Source organism: Symphalangus syndactylus, chromosome 15 (assembly GCF_028878055.3).
Source record: "Symphalangus syndactylus isolate Jambi chromosome 15, NHGRI_mSymSyn1-v2.1_pri, whole genome shotgun sequence".
Classification (NCBI taxonomy): domain Eukaryota; kingdom Metazoa; phylum Chordata; class Mammalia; order Primates; family Hylobatidae; genus Symphalangus; species Symphalangus syndactylus.
The window spans coordinates 86,093,032-86,112,101 of record NC_072437.2 but is presented as its reverse complement, the minus strand read 5'-3'; the positions used below and the strand labels follow the sequence as shown (position 1 = coordinate 86,112,101).

At 35.6% G+C, this 19,070-nt stretch overlaps 1 protein-coding gene across 3 annotated transcripts in view; it reads right to left on the bottom strand.

Moving 5' to 3' along the window:
- Positions 1 to 19,070, bottom strand: part of RB1 (RB transcriptional corepressor 1) — a 183,806-nt gene that overhangs the window by 93,453 nt on the left and 71,283 nt on the right. For 2 of the 3 annotated variants that reach the window (XM_055244932.2, XM_055244933.2), the window contains exons 10-17: positions 18,625 to 18,734; positions 17,624 to 17,701; positions 12,718 to 12,805; positions 9,133 to 9,249; positions 6,510 to 6,566; positions 6,075 to 6,106; positions 5,918 to 5,994; positions 4,713 to 4,909 (exon numbers count right to left, since the gene is read on the bottom strand). In XM_055244932.2, coding sequence (XP_055100907.1) covers positions 4,713 to 4,909; positions 5,918 to 5,994; positions 6,075 to 6,106; positions 6,510 to 6,566; positions 9,133 to 9,249; positions 12,718 to 12,805; positions 17,624 to 17,701; positions 18,625 to 18,734 — 756 coding nt within the window. Of the gene's footprint in view, positions 1 to 4,712; positions 4,910 to 5,913; positions 5,995 to 6,074; positions 6,107 to 6,509; positions 6,567 to 9,132; positions 9,250 to 12,717; positions 12,806 to 17,623; positions 17,702 to 18,624; positions 18,735 to 19,070 lie in introns of all 3 variants that reach the window. The other variant, XM_055244934.2, reaches the window with a different exon arrangement.

The window sequence follows — 19,070 nt, the reverse complement described above, 5'->3', positions numbered from 1 at the left end:
ATCCTGAACATCATAAATGTTAAATTGTGAAGATCTTAAATTCTGTTATTTTTCTAAAATGAGAATGGTTTTGTTGTAAGAAGCAATTATCTTTGCTTAACTTGAACTGTTCTGTTTATTGGGCAGCAACTCCAGTCTCAGTTCAGATCTTTTGCCCTTCATTTGGCTGCTCTGAGTCTGTGACACACAGGAATTATTCAGGTTTCAGACAGAATCTGGGTACCCTTTCTTGGCTCTTTCCCTTGCAGGATTCTTCCACTCTCTTCAGTGGCCAAGGTTTCCCCAGCTTCAATTTTCCAGTTTCCCTGGTGAAGAGACCCATAGTTTTCCCACTGACATCCCTGCCCTACCTTACTGTCCTTCCCTATACCTACTGCACTTAGCCCTAGACTAAAAGCCTTCTCCTCAGGCTCCCAGCTCCCCTCTTCTCTTTCTCAGCTAGAGTCTGTTCTTCCTGTTCAGCAATTTCAGTCAGTTACTTTTTGTATTCCAAATAGGTAGTATAGTGGTCTTTTTTGCAGAAAGTCATATGGTAGGGTCTTCTTCCAACATTACCAGATGAATATGTCCTCCACAGGAGGTTTTTACCTGAGGAATTAGCATGATGAGATTTACATTATGAGCAGATTTCTCTGGCTGCTGTGAGAAAAATGGTCTCAAGGTAGCAAATGAGAGATCAATAGGAAGAATCCAGAATAATCCAGGAAAGACAGACCATATAGGGAATAAAGCATCTGACATACATTGATTTATAAACATTTATTGAAAAAATATGATAAATTATGAAAATACTGAAACTAAGGCATCCAAATTTCATTTCATCACCTGCTGGCATTATAAACCTCTTAACAGATTTAATATGGCCAAACTCTTGGAAGTCATTTCATCTAACCCTTAGGTATGATGCATTCTAAAGCACCTGTAATCCCCCAAATTTTCAGAGAATGAGATTTCACTAGGTTTCTCAACAGACTTTTCCAGCATCTTACACTCATATATTGCCCGTTAATCTCTCTGGGATGAAAAGAAACAGAAGTGGGCTTTTTCCTTCTTGATTTATTTTTTCTCAAGGCTGTCAAGCAAAAATGCTGAACCCAGTTCCCCACACAACCATTAAAAATAAGATGATGTTCTTTCTTTCATTAAATTATTGGCAGGAGAGAAGTAAGCAGCACCTCATTTGAAATTTCCCTCAGTCAACAACTCTGTGTGAATATGTTCCTATCAATCTACAGTTTTAACAAGAATTTTTTATTATGACACAGAATCGAAAGACTATGAAAGCTTGCTCTGGATCTTTATCTGGGTGTTGTTTACACGGATGTGTTCAATTTGTGACAAATTCACCAAACTGTCACTTGAGATATATACTTTTCTCAATATGTGTTATATTTCAAATTTAAAAAAAAGTCTGTGAAAACGCAAATGTATCTATGCCATATCCCTTCTCTATAATGTCAATTATTCTCACAGGAAAAATACACAGTATCCTGTTTGTGTGGCATAACATCTTCACAAAGTCATCCACTACCACTCAAGGTTTTTATGATTAAAAATGTAATATAAGACTCAAACACAAAAAATATATGACTAAATAAAAGTCTCTATAGTTTCATCTGCCAGAGATACTACATTTAATATTTAAATTCAGAGGCTTATGACTTCCACATCTCCTATTGTAAATCAATCATACTCTTTTTCAAACTTTGGGCTTGTCACTTTTTCTCCAAAAATTCTCAAAAATAAAGGAATATTGTTTAGAAGCCCTAAATAACTGAGCTAAACAGGCTTGAGTACAAGCAATTTTTAAACAGTAAATTTCTATTACTTCCTCCACAATTTTCCAAGCCTTTATCTTTTTTGTATCTTCACAATATCTCTCTCAATTCAAGGCATATGGTGTATGTTCAATAAATATGTGTTGATAGAAATAAAATTAATTCTCTAAAAGAAATAACAATAGTCACTTTCAGATGATACAGGAATATCTCAATATCAATTCCTGGGAGGAGAGGACACATAAGCCTTTAAAAAGTACTCTATGTGCTTATTTTATTTACTTATCTATTTATTTATTTTTACTTTCACTTAATTCCCCAGATTCAGAAAGCTTTCTTCTAAGTACTCCTTTTCAAGTGTAAATTCATTCCATAAGTAGTTATGAAATTCAATAATAGGAGTGTAACATTCTTCTATCAATTTCCCATGTTTCTCTCCTCTATTCACTCTGTCTATATGGCAATACAAGAAAACACTAAGAAATAAATTATCACTTAGTCATTAAAAATTCAAAACATAAGGAAATTAAAACTAAGGTTACATGTGCAAATTAGGATTATGGCATACCTAAAGTCTTAATTTTTTAATTACCATTTCTATATACTGATACAAATTAAAAGATATACACTTAACATGCAACACAGTTTCAAAAGAAACCATTAATCTACAAATCTGATGATTCACAAAGTATTATCCAACTATGTAGATTTGAAGACCATAACCTAAAGTTGCCACTTTTATTAAAACAAAAGCCTTATCAATAGTTATAATGCTATAAAGAGAATCCTAGACAATATAATTTGTGCCCCTATATTGATTGAACCAATACCTATAATTGAATAATAGTATAGATTTTTATACTTTAATAATGGGAAAAAATGAATCCTACTATATTTAACAAGAAAAAAATGCACTTTTTAATAATCTAAATAGCATAATCTCACAATTTAAGAGCAGACATTTACATTTTCAAATATATAACAACTGTTCTTTAAATAAATTATCTAAATACTTTAAAGAATCCGGTTTTGGTTTAGAACAGGGCCCTCAGAAGTAATACCACACATCTACAACCATCTGATCTTTGACAAACCTGACAAAAACAAGAAATGGAGAAAGGATTCCCTATTTAATAAATGGTGCTGGGAAAACTGGCTAGCCATATGTAGAAAGCTGAAACTGGATCCCTTCCTTACACCTTATACAAAAATTAATTCAAGATGGATTAAAGACTTAAATGTTAGACCTAAAACCATAAAAACCCTAGAAGAAAACCTAGGCAATACCATTCAGGACATAGGCACGGGCAAAGACTTCATGACTAAAACACCAAAAGCAATTGCAACAAAAGCCAAAATTGACAAATGGGATCTAATTAAACTAAAGAGCTTCTGCACAGCAAAAGAAATTACCATCAGAATGAACAGGCAACCTACAGAATGGGAGAAAATTTTTACAATCTACCCATCTGACAAAGGGCTAATATCCAGAATCTACAAAGAACTCAAACAAATTTACAAGAAAAAATCAAACAACGCCATCAAAAAGTGGGTGAAGGATATGAACAGACACTTCTCAAAAGAAGACATTTATGTGGCCAACAGACACATGAAAAAATGCTCATCATCACTGGCCATCAGAGAAATGCAAATCAAAACCACAATGAGATACCATTTCACACCAGTTAGAATGGCCATCATTAAAAAGTCAGGAAACAACAGATGCTGGAGAGGATGTGAAGAAATAGGAACACTTTTACACTGTTGGTGGGACTTTAAACTAGTTCAACCATTGTGGAAGAGAGTGTGGGGATTCCTCAAGGATCTAGAACCAGAAATACCATTTGACCCAGCCATCTCATTACTGGGTATATACCCAAAGGATTATAAATCATGCTGCTATAAAGACACATGCACACGTATGTTTATTGTGGCACTATTCACAATAGCAAAGACTTGGAAGCAACCCAAATGTCCAACAATGATAGACTGGATTAAGAAAATGTGGCACATATATACCATGGAATACTATGCAGCCATAAAAAAGGATGATTTCATGTCCTTTGTAGGGACATGGACATAGCTGGAAACCATCATTCTGAGCAAACTATTGCCAAGACAGAAAACCAAACACTGCATGTTCTCACTCATAGGTGGGAATTGAACAATGAGAACACTTGGACACAGGGTGGGGAACATCACACACCGAGGCCTGTCACGGGGTAGGGAGAGGAGGGAGGGATAGCATTAGGAGATATATCTAATGTAAATGACGAGTTAATGGGTGCAGCACACCAACATGGTACATGTATACATATGTAACAAAACTGCACGTTGTGTACATGTACCCTAGAACTTAAAGTATTAAAAAAAAAAATTCTGTTTTGTTTTAAAGTGCCATGTTTTAAGAAAAGCTATTCTTTTTTTTTTTTTGAGATGGAGTCTTGCTCTTTCGCCCAGGCTGGAGTGCAGTGGCGCAATCTCGGCTCACTGCAAGCTCCGCGTCCCGGGTTCACGCCATTCTCCTGCCTCAGCCTCTCCGAGTAGCTGGGACTACAGGCGCCCGCCACCAGGCCCGGCTAATTTTTTGTATTTTTTAGTAGAGACGGGGTTTCACCGTGGTCTCGATCTCCTGACCTTGTGATCCGCCCACCTCGGCCTCCCAAAGTGCTGGGATTACAAGCGTGAGCCACCGCGCCCGGCCACGAAAAGCTATTCTTAAATAAATCACTGTGCTGTATTAGATGGTTTAGGGTGCTCGAATAAAGCTCCATTCTAATATTCCACTTGATTCTTGGGCTACAGACTGAAATAACATTATTCATTAAATTCCCTATTTGTTCTTGAGGTAGACGTTAAGAAATACCTCTCACTAACGATAATTTGTTAGCCATATGCACATGAATGAATTTCTTCAATTATTTAGCTACTTACTGAGAGCCATGCAAGGGATTCCATGATTCGATGTTCACATCGTTCTAAATGTTTTATCATTTCTCTTGTCAAGTTGCCTTCTGCTTTGATAAAACTTTCAATCACTTTGTAAAAATCAAAGGCTTTTAAATTAAGCACATTCAGAATCCATGGGAAAGACAAATCTGTTCCAGAATCAAGATTCTGAGATGTACTTCCTAAAAATGGAAAAAAAAAAGTAACTATTTATGAAATATTAACCCTTGAGCTAGGTATTTTTTTTGGAAGGTTTTATCAGACAAAGAAAACAGTAGAAAGGTTAAACAATTTTTATTTAGAGCAGAATTTTTTATTTTAGAGTCTACGGACTCATAGGAAATAGCCTTCCAATTTTGAGTGTACGCACATCTGTGTTTTTCCTAGAGAAAGGACTTAGAGCTTATCTCAAATTTTCAAAGATTTAAATACCCTAAACTTAAATCAGGAACAGATTTAGTATCTTATCAGCCATTCATTAGCATATCTATTTTAATTCTCATTAATCCTTGGTAAGAGGATAGACAGATTCTTCAAGATTCTGCTAATTTCATTAGTTACAAAATGGTATCTCTTTAAAATACACATTTCTTGGTTATAAATGAGGATTCAGTTTTCCTTATTTGTTTACTAATAAGGAAACTAAAAGTTCCTCTTTTTCTGTGTTTTGCATCCTTATACAAATGTTCCTTTTGTTTCTGCAAGGGAAACTTTCTTTTCACATTTGCAACATAATTTGCAAAGTGATATACATTCATATTTTTAAAAACACTGTAATTGGCCTTTGTTCTGTTTATCCGGTGGATTCTAGCTTCAATCTTTAGTTTCATAACCATGGAGGTTATAGCAGTGCTTCCATATCAGTAGAGGCCACTCTTGAATACTCCTTTGGCACTCTACAATCTCAAAGGTCTTCGGAGGGATTTCAAAAGGTACCTTTTTTGGATTCAGTATACCAGTATGCTCAGAAGAGGAGCCTAGTGAATATTATCCCCAAGATGGCCTCAAATAACTCAAATAAGCCTCTTAAATGGCTTATAATGACCAATTACATTCTTCAGTATATAGTGATCTAAAATAAGCATTCCTTCTCCGTAACCTCACACTATCCCTCTCCCCCAACCAAAGAAACACACCACATTTTAACTTTAAATTGAACAAAAATGTTTATTTATGAAAATTTAACTTACTGCTATATGTGGCCATTACAACCTCAAGAGCGCATGCCAATAAAGACATATGAAAAACGTTGTCATTCAGAAGTTTGCTAAAAGAAAAAAAAAAAGATTATAAAATACTTACTTCTATAAAAAGAAAAAATTTTTTTACTAAAAGTAAAAAATTTACCTAAAATTTTGAATGGATAATCGTTCTTCTTCCTGAAACAGATAATTTAAAAAAAAAAAAAAGAAGAAGAAGAAGTTGTTTAATTGAAACCTTATTTGTGTCAGCATTGAATTTTTTTTTTTTTTTTTAGATGGTGTCTCGCTCTGTTGCCAGGCTGGGGTGAAGTGGCACGATCTTAGCTCACTGCAACCTCCACCTCCCCGGTTCAAGGGATTCTCCTGCCTCAGCCTGCCGAGTAGCTGGGACTACAGGTGTGCACCACCACGCCCAGCTAATTTTTGTACTTTTAGTAGAGACAGGGTTTCACCATGTTGGCCAGGATGATCTTGATCTCTTGACCTCATGATCTGCCCACCTCGGCCTCCCAAAGTGCTGGGATTGCACGCGTGAGCCACCGCGCCTGGCTGAAACTTTTTTATATTGTTTTTAACTTACTGATTTAAGCATGGATTCCATTACTCGGTAATACAAGCGAACTCCAAGTTTGTATCGCTACAAACAAACAAAAAGAAAAATAAGAGCCTGCTATTTTAGAAAATCACAATTATGAATTTTTTTTTTTTTTTTTGAGATGGAGTCTCACTGTTTTGCCCAGGCTGGCCTTCACACTCCTGGGCTCAAGAGATCCTCCTGCTATGGCCTCCCAAGAGGCTGGGATTATAGGCATGTACCACTATATCCAGCTGACAATTACTAATTGCTTAAAAAGCCTTTTCTTAAAACATACTTCTCACCCTTCTTAGAAATATTGCCGCCAAGACAACAAAAAAGCTGGCTTGTCTAAAACTCACGACTTAAGTATTAAGTGGTGATTAACATTCCCAAGTAAATTAACACGAGGGTAGGTCCAGTACCTGGATTTCCTTAACTCCATTTCAGTTTATATCATTCATACTAAAGATAGGTTATGTGCCCAGTACTATTTTAAGCACTTTATGTACCTTATATAACATTTCTCATGACCTAGGACATGTATTTTCAAGATAGCTGTTTAGGATTAAGAGGACAGTCTTTGTCCATAAATTTAGTAAAACTGACATAGGCAAAAATCAGATCAAACTGACCTTATGAGCAAGAAGTTTTAGCCAAATAACTAGTTCCCATTATTTGAAAGAATAACCAAATTTTAGAGATATAAACACACACCATATTATTTCATTCCAAATTAAGAGCAAAAATCTTATAATCATGCACCGCATAACAATGTTTTTGGTCAATAACTGACTGCATATTATCTAACAGTAGTCCCATAAGATTATAATGGAGCTGAAAAATTCCTATTGTTTAGTGTAATGTTGTAGTGCAATGCATTACTCACATCTTTGTGATGATGCTGACGTAAATAAAACTATTGCACTGCCAGTCATACAAAAGTATAGTACATACAATTATGTACGGTACACAATACTTAATAATGAATATGTTACTGGTTTATGTATTTATTATACTATACTTTTTACTAGTTTAGAGCATCCTCCTTCTACTTGTAAAAAAAAAAAAAAAGTTAACTGTAAAACACCCTCAGGCAGCTCCTTCAGGAGATATTCCAGAAGATAGCATCATCATCATAGGGGTTGACAGCTCTATGCATTTTATTGTCCCTGAAGACTTGGGACAGAATTTGGAGGCAGAAGACAGTGGTATTGTTAATCCTGATCCTGTGTAGGCCCAGGCTAATGTGTGTGTTTGTCTTTGTTTTTGGCAAAAATGTTTATGAAATTGAAAAAATTTTTAAATAGAAAAAAAGCGTATAGAATAAGGATTATAAAGAAAGAAAACATTTTTGTACAGCTGTACAAGGTGTTTGTGTTTTAAGCTAAGTGTTATTACAAGAGTCAAAAGTTTTTTACAAACTGAAGATTTATAAAGTAAAAACGTCGCAGTGAGCTATGGTTAATTTACTAATGAAGAAAGAAAAAATGTTTATGAAATTAGTTTAGCCTAAGTGTAGTATTTATAAAGTCTACGATAGTGTACAGTCATGTCATAGGTAATGTTGTAGGCCTTCACATTCACTTGCCACTCACTCACTGACTCATTCAGAGCAACTTTCAATCCTGTAAGCTCCATTCATAGTAAGTGCTCTGTGCAGGTGTTCCATTTTTTATCTTTTGTACGATATCTTTACCTTTTCTATGTTTGGATACATTTAGATACACAAATGGTAACACATTATGTTACCATTACTGACAGTATTCAGTACACGTGCTGTAGAGGCCTGTAGCCTAGGAACAAATAGGCTGTATCATACAGCTTAGATGTACAATCGGCTATACCATCTAGGCTTGTACAAACACACTCTACCAGGTTCACACAACAAAACTGCCTAATGATGCATTTGTCAGAACATATCCCTGTTAAGTGGTGCGTTGCTGTAGAATCAAAAAGAACCATTAAATATCAATGTTTAAAACACTGATGGCATCAAAATATAACCTCACTACACTGAAATACATGTGTACAGTAGACTCCAGTTTTCCAATATATTTTTGTATATTATCCTCATTAATGCCACACAACAAAGCAGAGCAAATATAGAACCTGAATCTCAGAGAAGTTAAATGACATGTCCAAGATCAACAATGGTAGAACCAAATATAAAGCCAGGGCTGTCACTCCATGGCCCATGCTCTTACCTATTATATTAGCTTTAGATTTCCTGAAATAATAATAATATCACTCAATAATATCACTGACAAATGGCATGTGTAGTCCCATTCACATTAGGATATGCATACATGAACAGTCATACATGTAGAAGTCAAAGCAAAATCAAAAATTTAATATCAAAGATTTCAATTTTTTTCTTAGTTGTATACTTTCCAAAATTTCTACAATGGCTATGTGTTCCTTTATTACATAGTTTTTATAATGGGGTGGGAGGTAGTTTTCCATAGTTTCCCATAAATAGCAGCATACATAGGCAGCAGGGATATAGTATCTGCCAGTATTTTATACTACTAGACAAATACTGTTAGAGTATTTATACAAACTGGAAAGATGATGCCTTTAACATTATTACTCTATAGTACCACTAATTAAAACAAATTTAAGTTACCTGTGATCCAATTTCGACACATCCCTGTCCCACAGCTTTAGCAAATTTCTCTTTAAAGATGTATCCTATATCCTTCACTCTTTTCAGTATACTTTCTTTTGGATTCACTGTGCAGTTCTTTAGGAGGTAAAAACAGAAATCAATGTCGAGGATACTGTGTAATCAGAATTAATATTTTCTGCTCCATAATATATGACTTTTTAAATTGTTTATAAAAATGTGGAAACACTTCCACAATAACTAGGTAACCACAACTACTGAACATAAGCAGACAGTATCATTTCACTGGATGTTAACGACCAAAAAACACTAGAGTACAACTAAAAAACCCTATTATCTAAATCTTCTGCCACTAGGCTAGAGAAGAGCAAATTTGTTAAGCTTTCCATCCATCAGAAAGAGCCTCATACATTCTCATAAAATATCTTCAATTAAGAGTTATATTGGGATGTATGTTGCTTCCAAAAAAGCAAATGAAATAAAACCAAGGCTTGAGCTTGGTATCATTTCCTAATTTTTTTTTTTTTTTTTCGAGATGAAGTGTCACTCTGTTGCCCAGGCTGGAGTGCAGTGGTGCAATCTCGGCTCACTGCAACCTCCGCCTCCCAAGTTTAAGTGATTCTCCTGCCTCAGCATCCCAAGTAGCTGGGATTATAGGCACGCGCCACCACGCCTCACTAATTTTTGTCTTTTTAGTAGAGACGGGTTTTTGCCATGTTGGCCAGCCTGGTCTCGAACTCCTAATTTCAGGTGATCCAACCACCTTGGCCTCCCAAAGTGCTGGGATTACAGGTGTGAGCCACCATGCCCGGCCCATTTCCTAATTTTAAAATGTGCTTCGAAAGAGTTATGAATTAGCTAAACCATTTAATTACATTTTCAGAAATACAAGATAGGGAAATTGTTGCAAAAGACGTTCCAATAGATGTATCATTTGGAGTGGGGCTATTCAACTTTAATAATTAAAACGCATCACAAGATGATGTATTAAAATGCATATTATAACATTATATAATTCATATTATGATATATAAAAAGTAATCACAGCATGATTCTCATCAGCTACAAAGATTTATTCTATTTTTTTATCCTTTATACATAAAACACATTCAATATATACATTCAAAAATAAAGTTTCTAAAATTAAGATTATGGCCAGGCACAGTGGCTCATGGCTGCAATCCCAGCACTTTGGGAAACTGAAGTGAGCAGATCACCTGAGGTCTGGAGTTTGAGACCCGCCTGTGAAACATTGTGAAACACCATCTCTACAAAAATTACAATAATTAGCTGGACATGGTAGCAGGCTCCTGCAATCCCAGCTACTTGGGAGGCTGAGGCACAAGAATCACTTGAACCCAGGAGGTGGAGGTTGTAGTGAGCCAAGATCATGCCATTTCACTCCAGCCTAGGTGACGGAGTGAAACTCTGTCTCAAAAATATATATATAAAAAAATAAAAATAAGATTATAATTTTCATTGTAATGTGCATTATCTGTCAACATTTTCACATTCTAGAATATCAGCAATTCTATATTCCTGAAAAAAAAAACAGCACACAAATCTTAGAAACATATAACAAACAAGCATTTCCTGTCATAAAAGAATTGTTGCCAAACTGTCCATTAAAATGTTCATAGCTTCTAAGATTTTACATGGAGGGAAGGTGGTGTTAATTTTAAAAATGAAGAAACGTGAACTAATAAGGAAGTAAAATGAAGGAAAAACATAATGACCTTCAAGGCATGTTCACTTTGACATATGCAACTTATCATCTACATAATTAAGCTTTTAAGCTTCATTAAAAGTTAAGCTTTAAATTGAGCTCTAGAAAATGTCTTTCACATGCACTCATATGTTCACTGGTGTGCTATTCACAATAGCAAAGACATGGAATTGTCTATGTAAGGGCAGTAGGTGCCCTTCAGTGGTGGATTGGATAAAGAAAATGTGGTACTTATACACTGTGGATGGAGTACTATACAGTCATAAAAAAGAATGAAATTATGCCCTTTGCAGCCACATGGATGTAGCTGGAGATCATTATCCTAAACAAATTAATGCAGAAAGAGAAAACCAAATACTGCATGTTCTCACTAATAAGTGGGAGCTAAATATCGGGTACTCATGGACATAAAGATGGCAACAATAGACACTGGAGACTACTAGAGGGAGGAGGGAAGGAAGGGAGCGAGGGTTGAAAAACTGTATAAAAACATAAATAAAGATCATACAGTTTCCAAGTTTAAAAAAAAGTCTTTGAGGCAGAATTTTTTTAAATAAAAAAGAACTCCTACATACTCCAAATATTGGAGGAAGTATTCAAAATGATATGAGAAGAAAGAGCTTATCATTCTTTTAAATTCTTTCATTATCCCTTGCTAAAAGGTTTAGGTAATTGGGTACATATGTTTTGGCATATATTCTTGAGCTATAGATAACTCATAAACAAAAGCGACTTTATGCATGTTGGACAAACAAAATCAATTCTGAGCCAAAACAATTATGAATATGATGACAGAAATTACTTTGCTAATTCCTGGGGGAACATAGCAAGAAATGACAACAGATTATGACAAAATCACAGGCAGGTTATGGCAATTAATGAATTGTTAACAAGTACAAAAAGCACAGTTGCTGAAATAAGCCAAATTTTAATAAGTCTCCTGACCCTATGTCCAATTTTAGCGGATGAGCATTTCAGTGGGTCCCAACCCTCATCTGAGTTTAAGTAAGGACTGAAGGAGCAAGCAAGCAATATAGATGATAGTTTCATTCTCTCTCTTTCTCTCTCCTTGTCTTCAGGGGAGAGAGGGTAGCAGATGCCTTCAGATATCAAACTCATTGTCTTAGCAGATGCCTTCAGATATCAAACTCATTGTCTATCAGGAGTTGCAAACTACAATGCTAACAGGGCCAGGTAAGAATTGTAAATAAAAATGGGTTAAATATTGGATGAAAAAGATAGTAGGGGTATGGGGAATGTTAAGTCCTATCTAATACTACATTCAAAGAAAAGATCTTAAAAGTAACCAGAGAGAAAAAGATAGATTAACTATAAAGGAACAACAGTTAGATTGAGTGGCATAAGACTTCTTAATTAGCAAAAATGGGATCCAGGTAATGTATTATCTTCAAACTTATAAGAGTCTAAAAAGTAAATGTCAACCTGGAATTGAAGATCCAACAAAGCTATCTCACAAAAAAATAAGGATAAGGAAAATTTCAGATCAAAAAACAAAACAAAACCTCAGAAAGTTCATCCCAAATTAATACCACTAAAGTAATTATCAAAGGATATATCTGAAGAAGAAAAAAATTATCTCAGAAGTGAGGCATAAGTTGCAAGGAAGAATGGTGAGCAAGGCAAATAGGTAAACAAAAATTTTTCAAATAACACTGTATGAATAAAACAATATTACTAATAATATATAATTTATAGGATTAAAAAAGCAAGAAAAGATTATGCATAGCTACATGTTAGATAGGAGATGAGTATTTTAAAAAGAACTCAGTACTTTAACTTTTAATTTCAAGTTTCTTTGCCAAGATATTACAATAAATAATGTTTCATATATGGCTTACGTTAAAATAGGAAATCAGATTTTCTGAAGGTTGATCACTTGCTGAATTTAAAATCATCATTAATTGTTGGATAGTGGTCATAACAGTCCTAGAGGGGATAAAAATAGGAAAATGTGTTAAGCAATGAAGGGAGAAAAAAAGAAAAAATGAAATGTTTTCTATCTCCCAAGTTAAATGTATCTTCAAATACACTGCCTCCCACTTGTCTTTACATTCCCTCAAATAAGACTGTGGTTTATAAGTAATTACATTTTACTTAAATCTTTAAGAAAATATGTATTCATAATCAATAAATTTATAGTTATAGAACAGATATACTTATTTACTAATAAAACTACATGTCAATAAAATAGTGGCATTATTTTTAGGAGAAACTACATAAACTGGCTACAAAATGGTATTGTTTTAAGAAAACATTATTACAACCAAATATTAAACATTTTCAAATTAAAGACAATAAGATATTTAGCAACTCAAGTAAAGAATCAGATGATTCTTCTTTACAGAGACCTTCAAGAAGAAAGAATACTAAGATCCTGTACATTTAAAAATCACCATTTTCACAGCATAAAATTAGGTCAATCTCTTAAGATCTTGTTAATTCTATAATTTTATGTGTGTGTATTATGAAGGGGGCAGTATATGGTAAATATCAATGTTACAATTTTGGAGTAGCTGAACATTTGGGACACTTAAATTATGCAAAGAACTGTAGAATGTTTAGGGCTGAAAAGATCCTCAACTATTATTTAGTAAAATATGCTCAGTGTTCTCAGCTAAGCATGTCTAAACCAGTATTTACACTTCCTCATCTTTCTTTTCTTTTTCTTTTCCTTTTTTTTTTTTTTCTTTTTGAGAAGGAGTCTTGCTCTGTCGCCCAGGCTGGAGTGCAGTGGTGCAATCTTGGCTCACTGCAACCTCCGCTTCCCAGGTCCAAGTGATTCTCTTGCCTCAGCCTCCTGATTATCTGGGATTACAGGTGTCCACCTGGGCTAAGTTTTGTATTTTTAATAGAGATGGGGTTTTGCCATGCTGCCCAGGCTGGTTTCGAACTCCTGCCCTCAGGTGATCCGCTCACCTTGGCCTCCCAAAGTGGGATTACAGGCGTCAGCCACCACACCCGGCCTTGTCTTTCAAATATATTGCAACGCAGCTTCTATATGCTTCTGTGTCCACTAATCATATTTAAGCTACAGTGATTAAAGCCACAAATGACCAACTGGTAAAAACAAAAGACTTTTCTCATTTGTTCTAATACTTGACCTTGCTTGAAGCATTTGACACTGTTAGAGAAATACTTGCTTTTAACGAAACTCCCTCCCTCCCTCAGCTTTCTTGGCTTCACTCTGTGCACTCCCCAACCATACTTTCCCATTCTCTAGAACAGCAGTCCCCAACCTTTTCGCAACAGGGACTGGTTACATGGAAGACAATTTTTCCATGGACCACGGAGGGTAGGGGGAATGGTATTGAACTGTTCTACCTCAGATCATCAGCCATTAAATTCTCATAAGGAGCACACAATCTAGATCCCTCACATGCGCAGTTCACAATAAGGTTCATGCACCTATGAGAATCTAATTCCACTGCTGATCTGACAGGAGGTAGAGCTCAGGCAGTAATGCTCACTTGCCTGTCTACCACTCACCTCCTGCTATATCACCCGGTTCATAATGGGACACAGACCGGTCTCTGGCCCGGGAACTAGGGACCCCTGCTCTAGAACCTAACAATTTCTATCTAGTCCTTAATGCTAGCATCCTTTAGGCTTCAGCCCTTAGCCACCCACTCTTGCCATTATGCACCCTCCCTTCAAGCAATCTCATTTCTTTTTATGGGTTTAACTCCCCTGATGATTCCCAAATCTATAGAAGGCTATCCTACTGCTTACTAGATATCTTCTTCAGAAATGCCTCAAGAACAACATTCTAAGTATGAATTCATCAAATATTTATCAAATCTGTTATTGTTCCTTCATTCCCACCACCATCGTTGGTTCAGATCTTTAAAACCTCTCAAGTAAACTGCTGCAACAGACAAGTCCAGAGATTTTTATACACTATGTCTGTGGTAGTAAGGCCTAGGCATATTCCTCAGTGGAATGGGACACAAAATTTTTAAAAAGAAAAAACAAAATTCCTCAGGTTATTCTAATTTGCACACCTGGTTAAGAACCACTGAGACAGACTGACAGGTCTATTTCTCACTTTTTCTTATTCTCCTCAGCCTATGCCCCCATAGACTATTACCATGTGAACTTGCAAAAATTATGTCTGATTTTATCCTTACCCCTGCTTAACATCCATTTATAGCACAGGCTATATCATGCACACGCTACAGTCCAAATTTGTGAGTATGGCATATAAGGCCCTTCATATCTAGTACCCACTCTCCTCTCCTGTGACTTCCTACTCTCATTTTATAGTCAATCAATACAGAGCTGCTAATAGTTCCCCAGACACATTGTGTTGTGTGATATTGTGAAATAGATGTTTGGTCTTTGACCCCATATCCTGACATACAACTCCTAAAATACTTAGAAACTCCAGTGATGTCTTTTTGTGTGCTAATGAATTGACATGGCTGGCAGCCCCTAGGAAGCTTCTGGATGGGGGCTGGTCACTAGAAAGCCCGAGGCAGAGTTAGAGGGTTGGAACCTTCAGCCCCAGCCCCCAACCTCTGGGAAGGGGAGGGAAGCTGAAGGTTAGGTTGATAAATAGCCAATGATTTAATCTGTCATGCCTATGCAATGAGGCCTCCATAAAAACCCAAAAGGGCAGGGTTCAGCGAACTTCCGGATAGCTGAACATGTGGAGGCTCCTGGACGGCTGTCCGGCCAGGGAGGGCATAGGAGCTTCCCATCCCATCCCCCATACCTCATCCTATGCATCTTTACATCTGTATCCTTTGTAATATCGTCTATAATAAACCAGTAAACAGAAGTGTTTCCTTGAGTTTTGTGAACCACTCTAGCAAATTAATTGAACCTAAGAGGTGTCATGGGAATCCCAACTTGAAGCCCCTTTGGTCAGAAGATCCAAAAACCCAGACTTGCAACTGGCATCTGAAGTTGGGGCCAGTTTTGGGGACTGAGCCCTCAATCTGTGGGATCTGACACTATCTCCAGGTAAGCAGTGTCAGAAGTAAATTAGAGGACACCCAGCTGGTGACTGCTGCAGAGCTGATTGCTTGTTTCTTGGTGAGGAAAACTTCCCCACATGTGCTCACAGAAGTCTTCTGTGTTGATTGTTGTCGGTGGTATGACAGCAGAGTTTTCTCCACTTACATGTTTCACACTTCCATCCCTTTGAACATGCTGTTCCCACTCCCTAAAATCTTTATCCTGTGACACAGGCCTTTGCATGTTTCAAAATTCAGTTCAGACATTGCTTTATAGTCCCTTCTGTGTCATCTCATTATCTTGTCCAAAGTACATACTATACTTATATGAAAATGTATTCATTTACATATCTATACAGTCATTTGAAATATATTACTGATTGCCTACTATGTACCAAGTTTTATAACAGGCCCTAATTATTAGACCTTGAACAAAAAAGTTATGGTCTCTGTGATATGGAATTTTAAGGCTATTTTGGGTATTAGTAAAAACAAGCAAACACAAATGAATCTATCAATATAAATTGGGATACATGCTATAAAGGAATGGAACAGGATGCTATGAGAAATAATAAAATACTTCAGAGAGAAATATCTTTTCAAAAGCAATATTTGTGCTGAATGAAGAGTAGCAGTTGGTAATCCATGGAAAGAAAAGGAGGAAGTTTCAAGAAGAGGGAATATCAAGTACGAGGGTTTTCAAAAAACTTGGAAAGCCCAAGAAACTGAGGGAAGGCCAATGTGTGGCTAACACAGAGTGAGAAAGAAAACAAGATGAGGTTGGAGAGGCAACAGAAACCAGATCATATAAGATCTTTTAGGCATTGTTAAGGAATTTGCACTGTATACCAATTGCAATGGGAAGCAGTCAGAGGGTTTAACAGCAAGGTGAACGTAACTGATTTACATTTCTAGGAGAAATTCTGGGGGCTCTATGGAGAATAGCTTTGATGGTGAGGAGACAGGAACAGTGATGAGACCAGAAGGAGCAAGATCAGGTAGTAGGCTACTGCAAAAAATCCAAGAGAAAGAGAACAATGTCTTGGACAAGAGTTGTGAGAGCAGAAATGGAGAAAAGTAGATGGACTCAGGAAATATTTTGGAGGTAGATTATTCAACAAGCCTTGATAACAGATTTTGATGTGGCAAATGAGTGAGGAAAAAGACATAAAAAATGGTTCTAATCCTTTAAGGTTGTATGCAGATCAAATAATGATACTTTAATTTTTTCTTTTTTATTTACTGAAATGGAACACATTCCTATTTTAGGTTATGTTCCTTAAGAACAGACAAAACTAGGTCCAACAACCATATCTTCAGCAACCAGTAAAATGCCCAGCACACACAGATTATATATATACATTTTTTTTTCTTTTTTTTTTTTGAGACAGAGTTTTGCTCTTGTCACCCACGCTGAAGTGCAATGGTGCGATCTCAGCTCTCTGCAACCTCCGCCTCCTGGGTTCAAGCGATTCTCCTGCCTCAGCCTCCCGAGCAGCTGGGATTACAGGCACACACCACAACCCCCGGCTAATTTTTGTATTTCTAGTAGAGACGGGGTTTCACCATGTTGGCCAGGCTGGTCTCAAACTCCTGACCTCAGGTGATCTGCCCACCTTGGCCTCCCAAAGTGCTGGGATTACAGGTGTGACCCACTGCACCTGGCCTTCAATATATATTTCTTACATGTATGTATGAATACATAAAGAAATGTGAACAAATCTGAAACACTATAAAGCAATGAATAACAAAATTATAATATAATTAAAAGTAGGAAAACTCATACCTAACTGGAGTGTGTGGAGGAATTACATTCACCTCTTCATCAAGGTTACTTTTTCGTGGTGTTCTCTGTGTTTCAAAACTAAATAACAATAAGCGAAGTCATTCACATACTGAAAATTTACAATTTGTGCTTTATGCATCAAAAAAGCAGTATAATGCTTCTGTTGTCTCATAAAATCATATAAAATGATAATTCAATAACAGATAGGATAGAAAATAGATGACCCAGCTGCTGCTTAAATAAAATATTTTTCACTACTGTTTTTAATTGTGGGTCTGTTTCCATTATGTTTATGACAAAGAGGTATACCAATCATTAAGTATTTTTTTAAAAGTGAAAGTCAGAGGCTTTCTCCCTGGTGGTATTGATAACCAAGTTGTTCAGTATTAAAAAGCATTAAAACTCAAGTTTTTCAATGCATTATTCCTTCTAAAAACTTTATTTCCACTTAAATAAAATTTAAAACATTTTACTGTGTTTAACTTCTAAATTACGCATATTTTCAGTTTCATATTAAAAGAGTTCATGCTAAAGGCACAAAATTAACTTTACTTATGATCAGTCAAAAATTTTAACAATCACTCTCAACCATTCCAATTTTAGGTTTCTACATGATAATAAAAGAGACTACACTTTTGTATTAACTTTTTTTAATAAACCAGGCAGGCAATAGTATATGAAAGGATAGAAGTAAGATAGAGATCACTATTTGAAGAAACTAATTACTTTAGCCATTATCGTTTGGTGCACATTTAAAAAAATTATATTCAGTTAACTATAAAAAGGTAACTGTTATAGGACACATGATTCACATTAAATCTATATTTGTAGATAAGTTATATGCTTAAAATACTGTTAACCTTTTCTTTGTATAAAGACATTTGAAAGTAATTTGTTATAAATGATATCTAAAGGTCACTAAGCTAAAAACTATATAATCTACCTATATCAGTATCAACCTATATCTAAAGCAAATCAATCAAATATACCATGTGCAATACCTGTCTATAGAATCAGTCTGAAGAGTTTTATCATGATCCAAAAATAATCTTGCATCTAGATCTTTATTTTTAAGATAAATTTCTTCATATCGTTTAGACAGACTTTCAACCTTGAAAGAAAAAAGTCACTGACAATTATCCTTTACATGTCATTACATCTATCAGCACACAGAGGCACAGATTTCATTAAAGAACTTTTGTATAATATACATTTAATTTTGCAATATACACTGAGTCCGCATGCAATATAAATAAGGTCTATCTAAAAGTGAGGTACAGAAAATTGCAACATTTGTTCAACTTTGATTTTAGGTCTATTTCATGCATAGAAAAGATTTATTAGAATTTTATGTAGACAAAGATAGCCAATGCTACAAAACAGTACCTAAGATAAAAATAGATATTATAGTAACTGTTTAACTGCCAAGATCTTCCAAACATCCCAT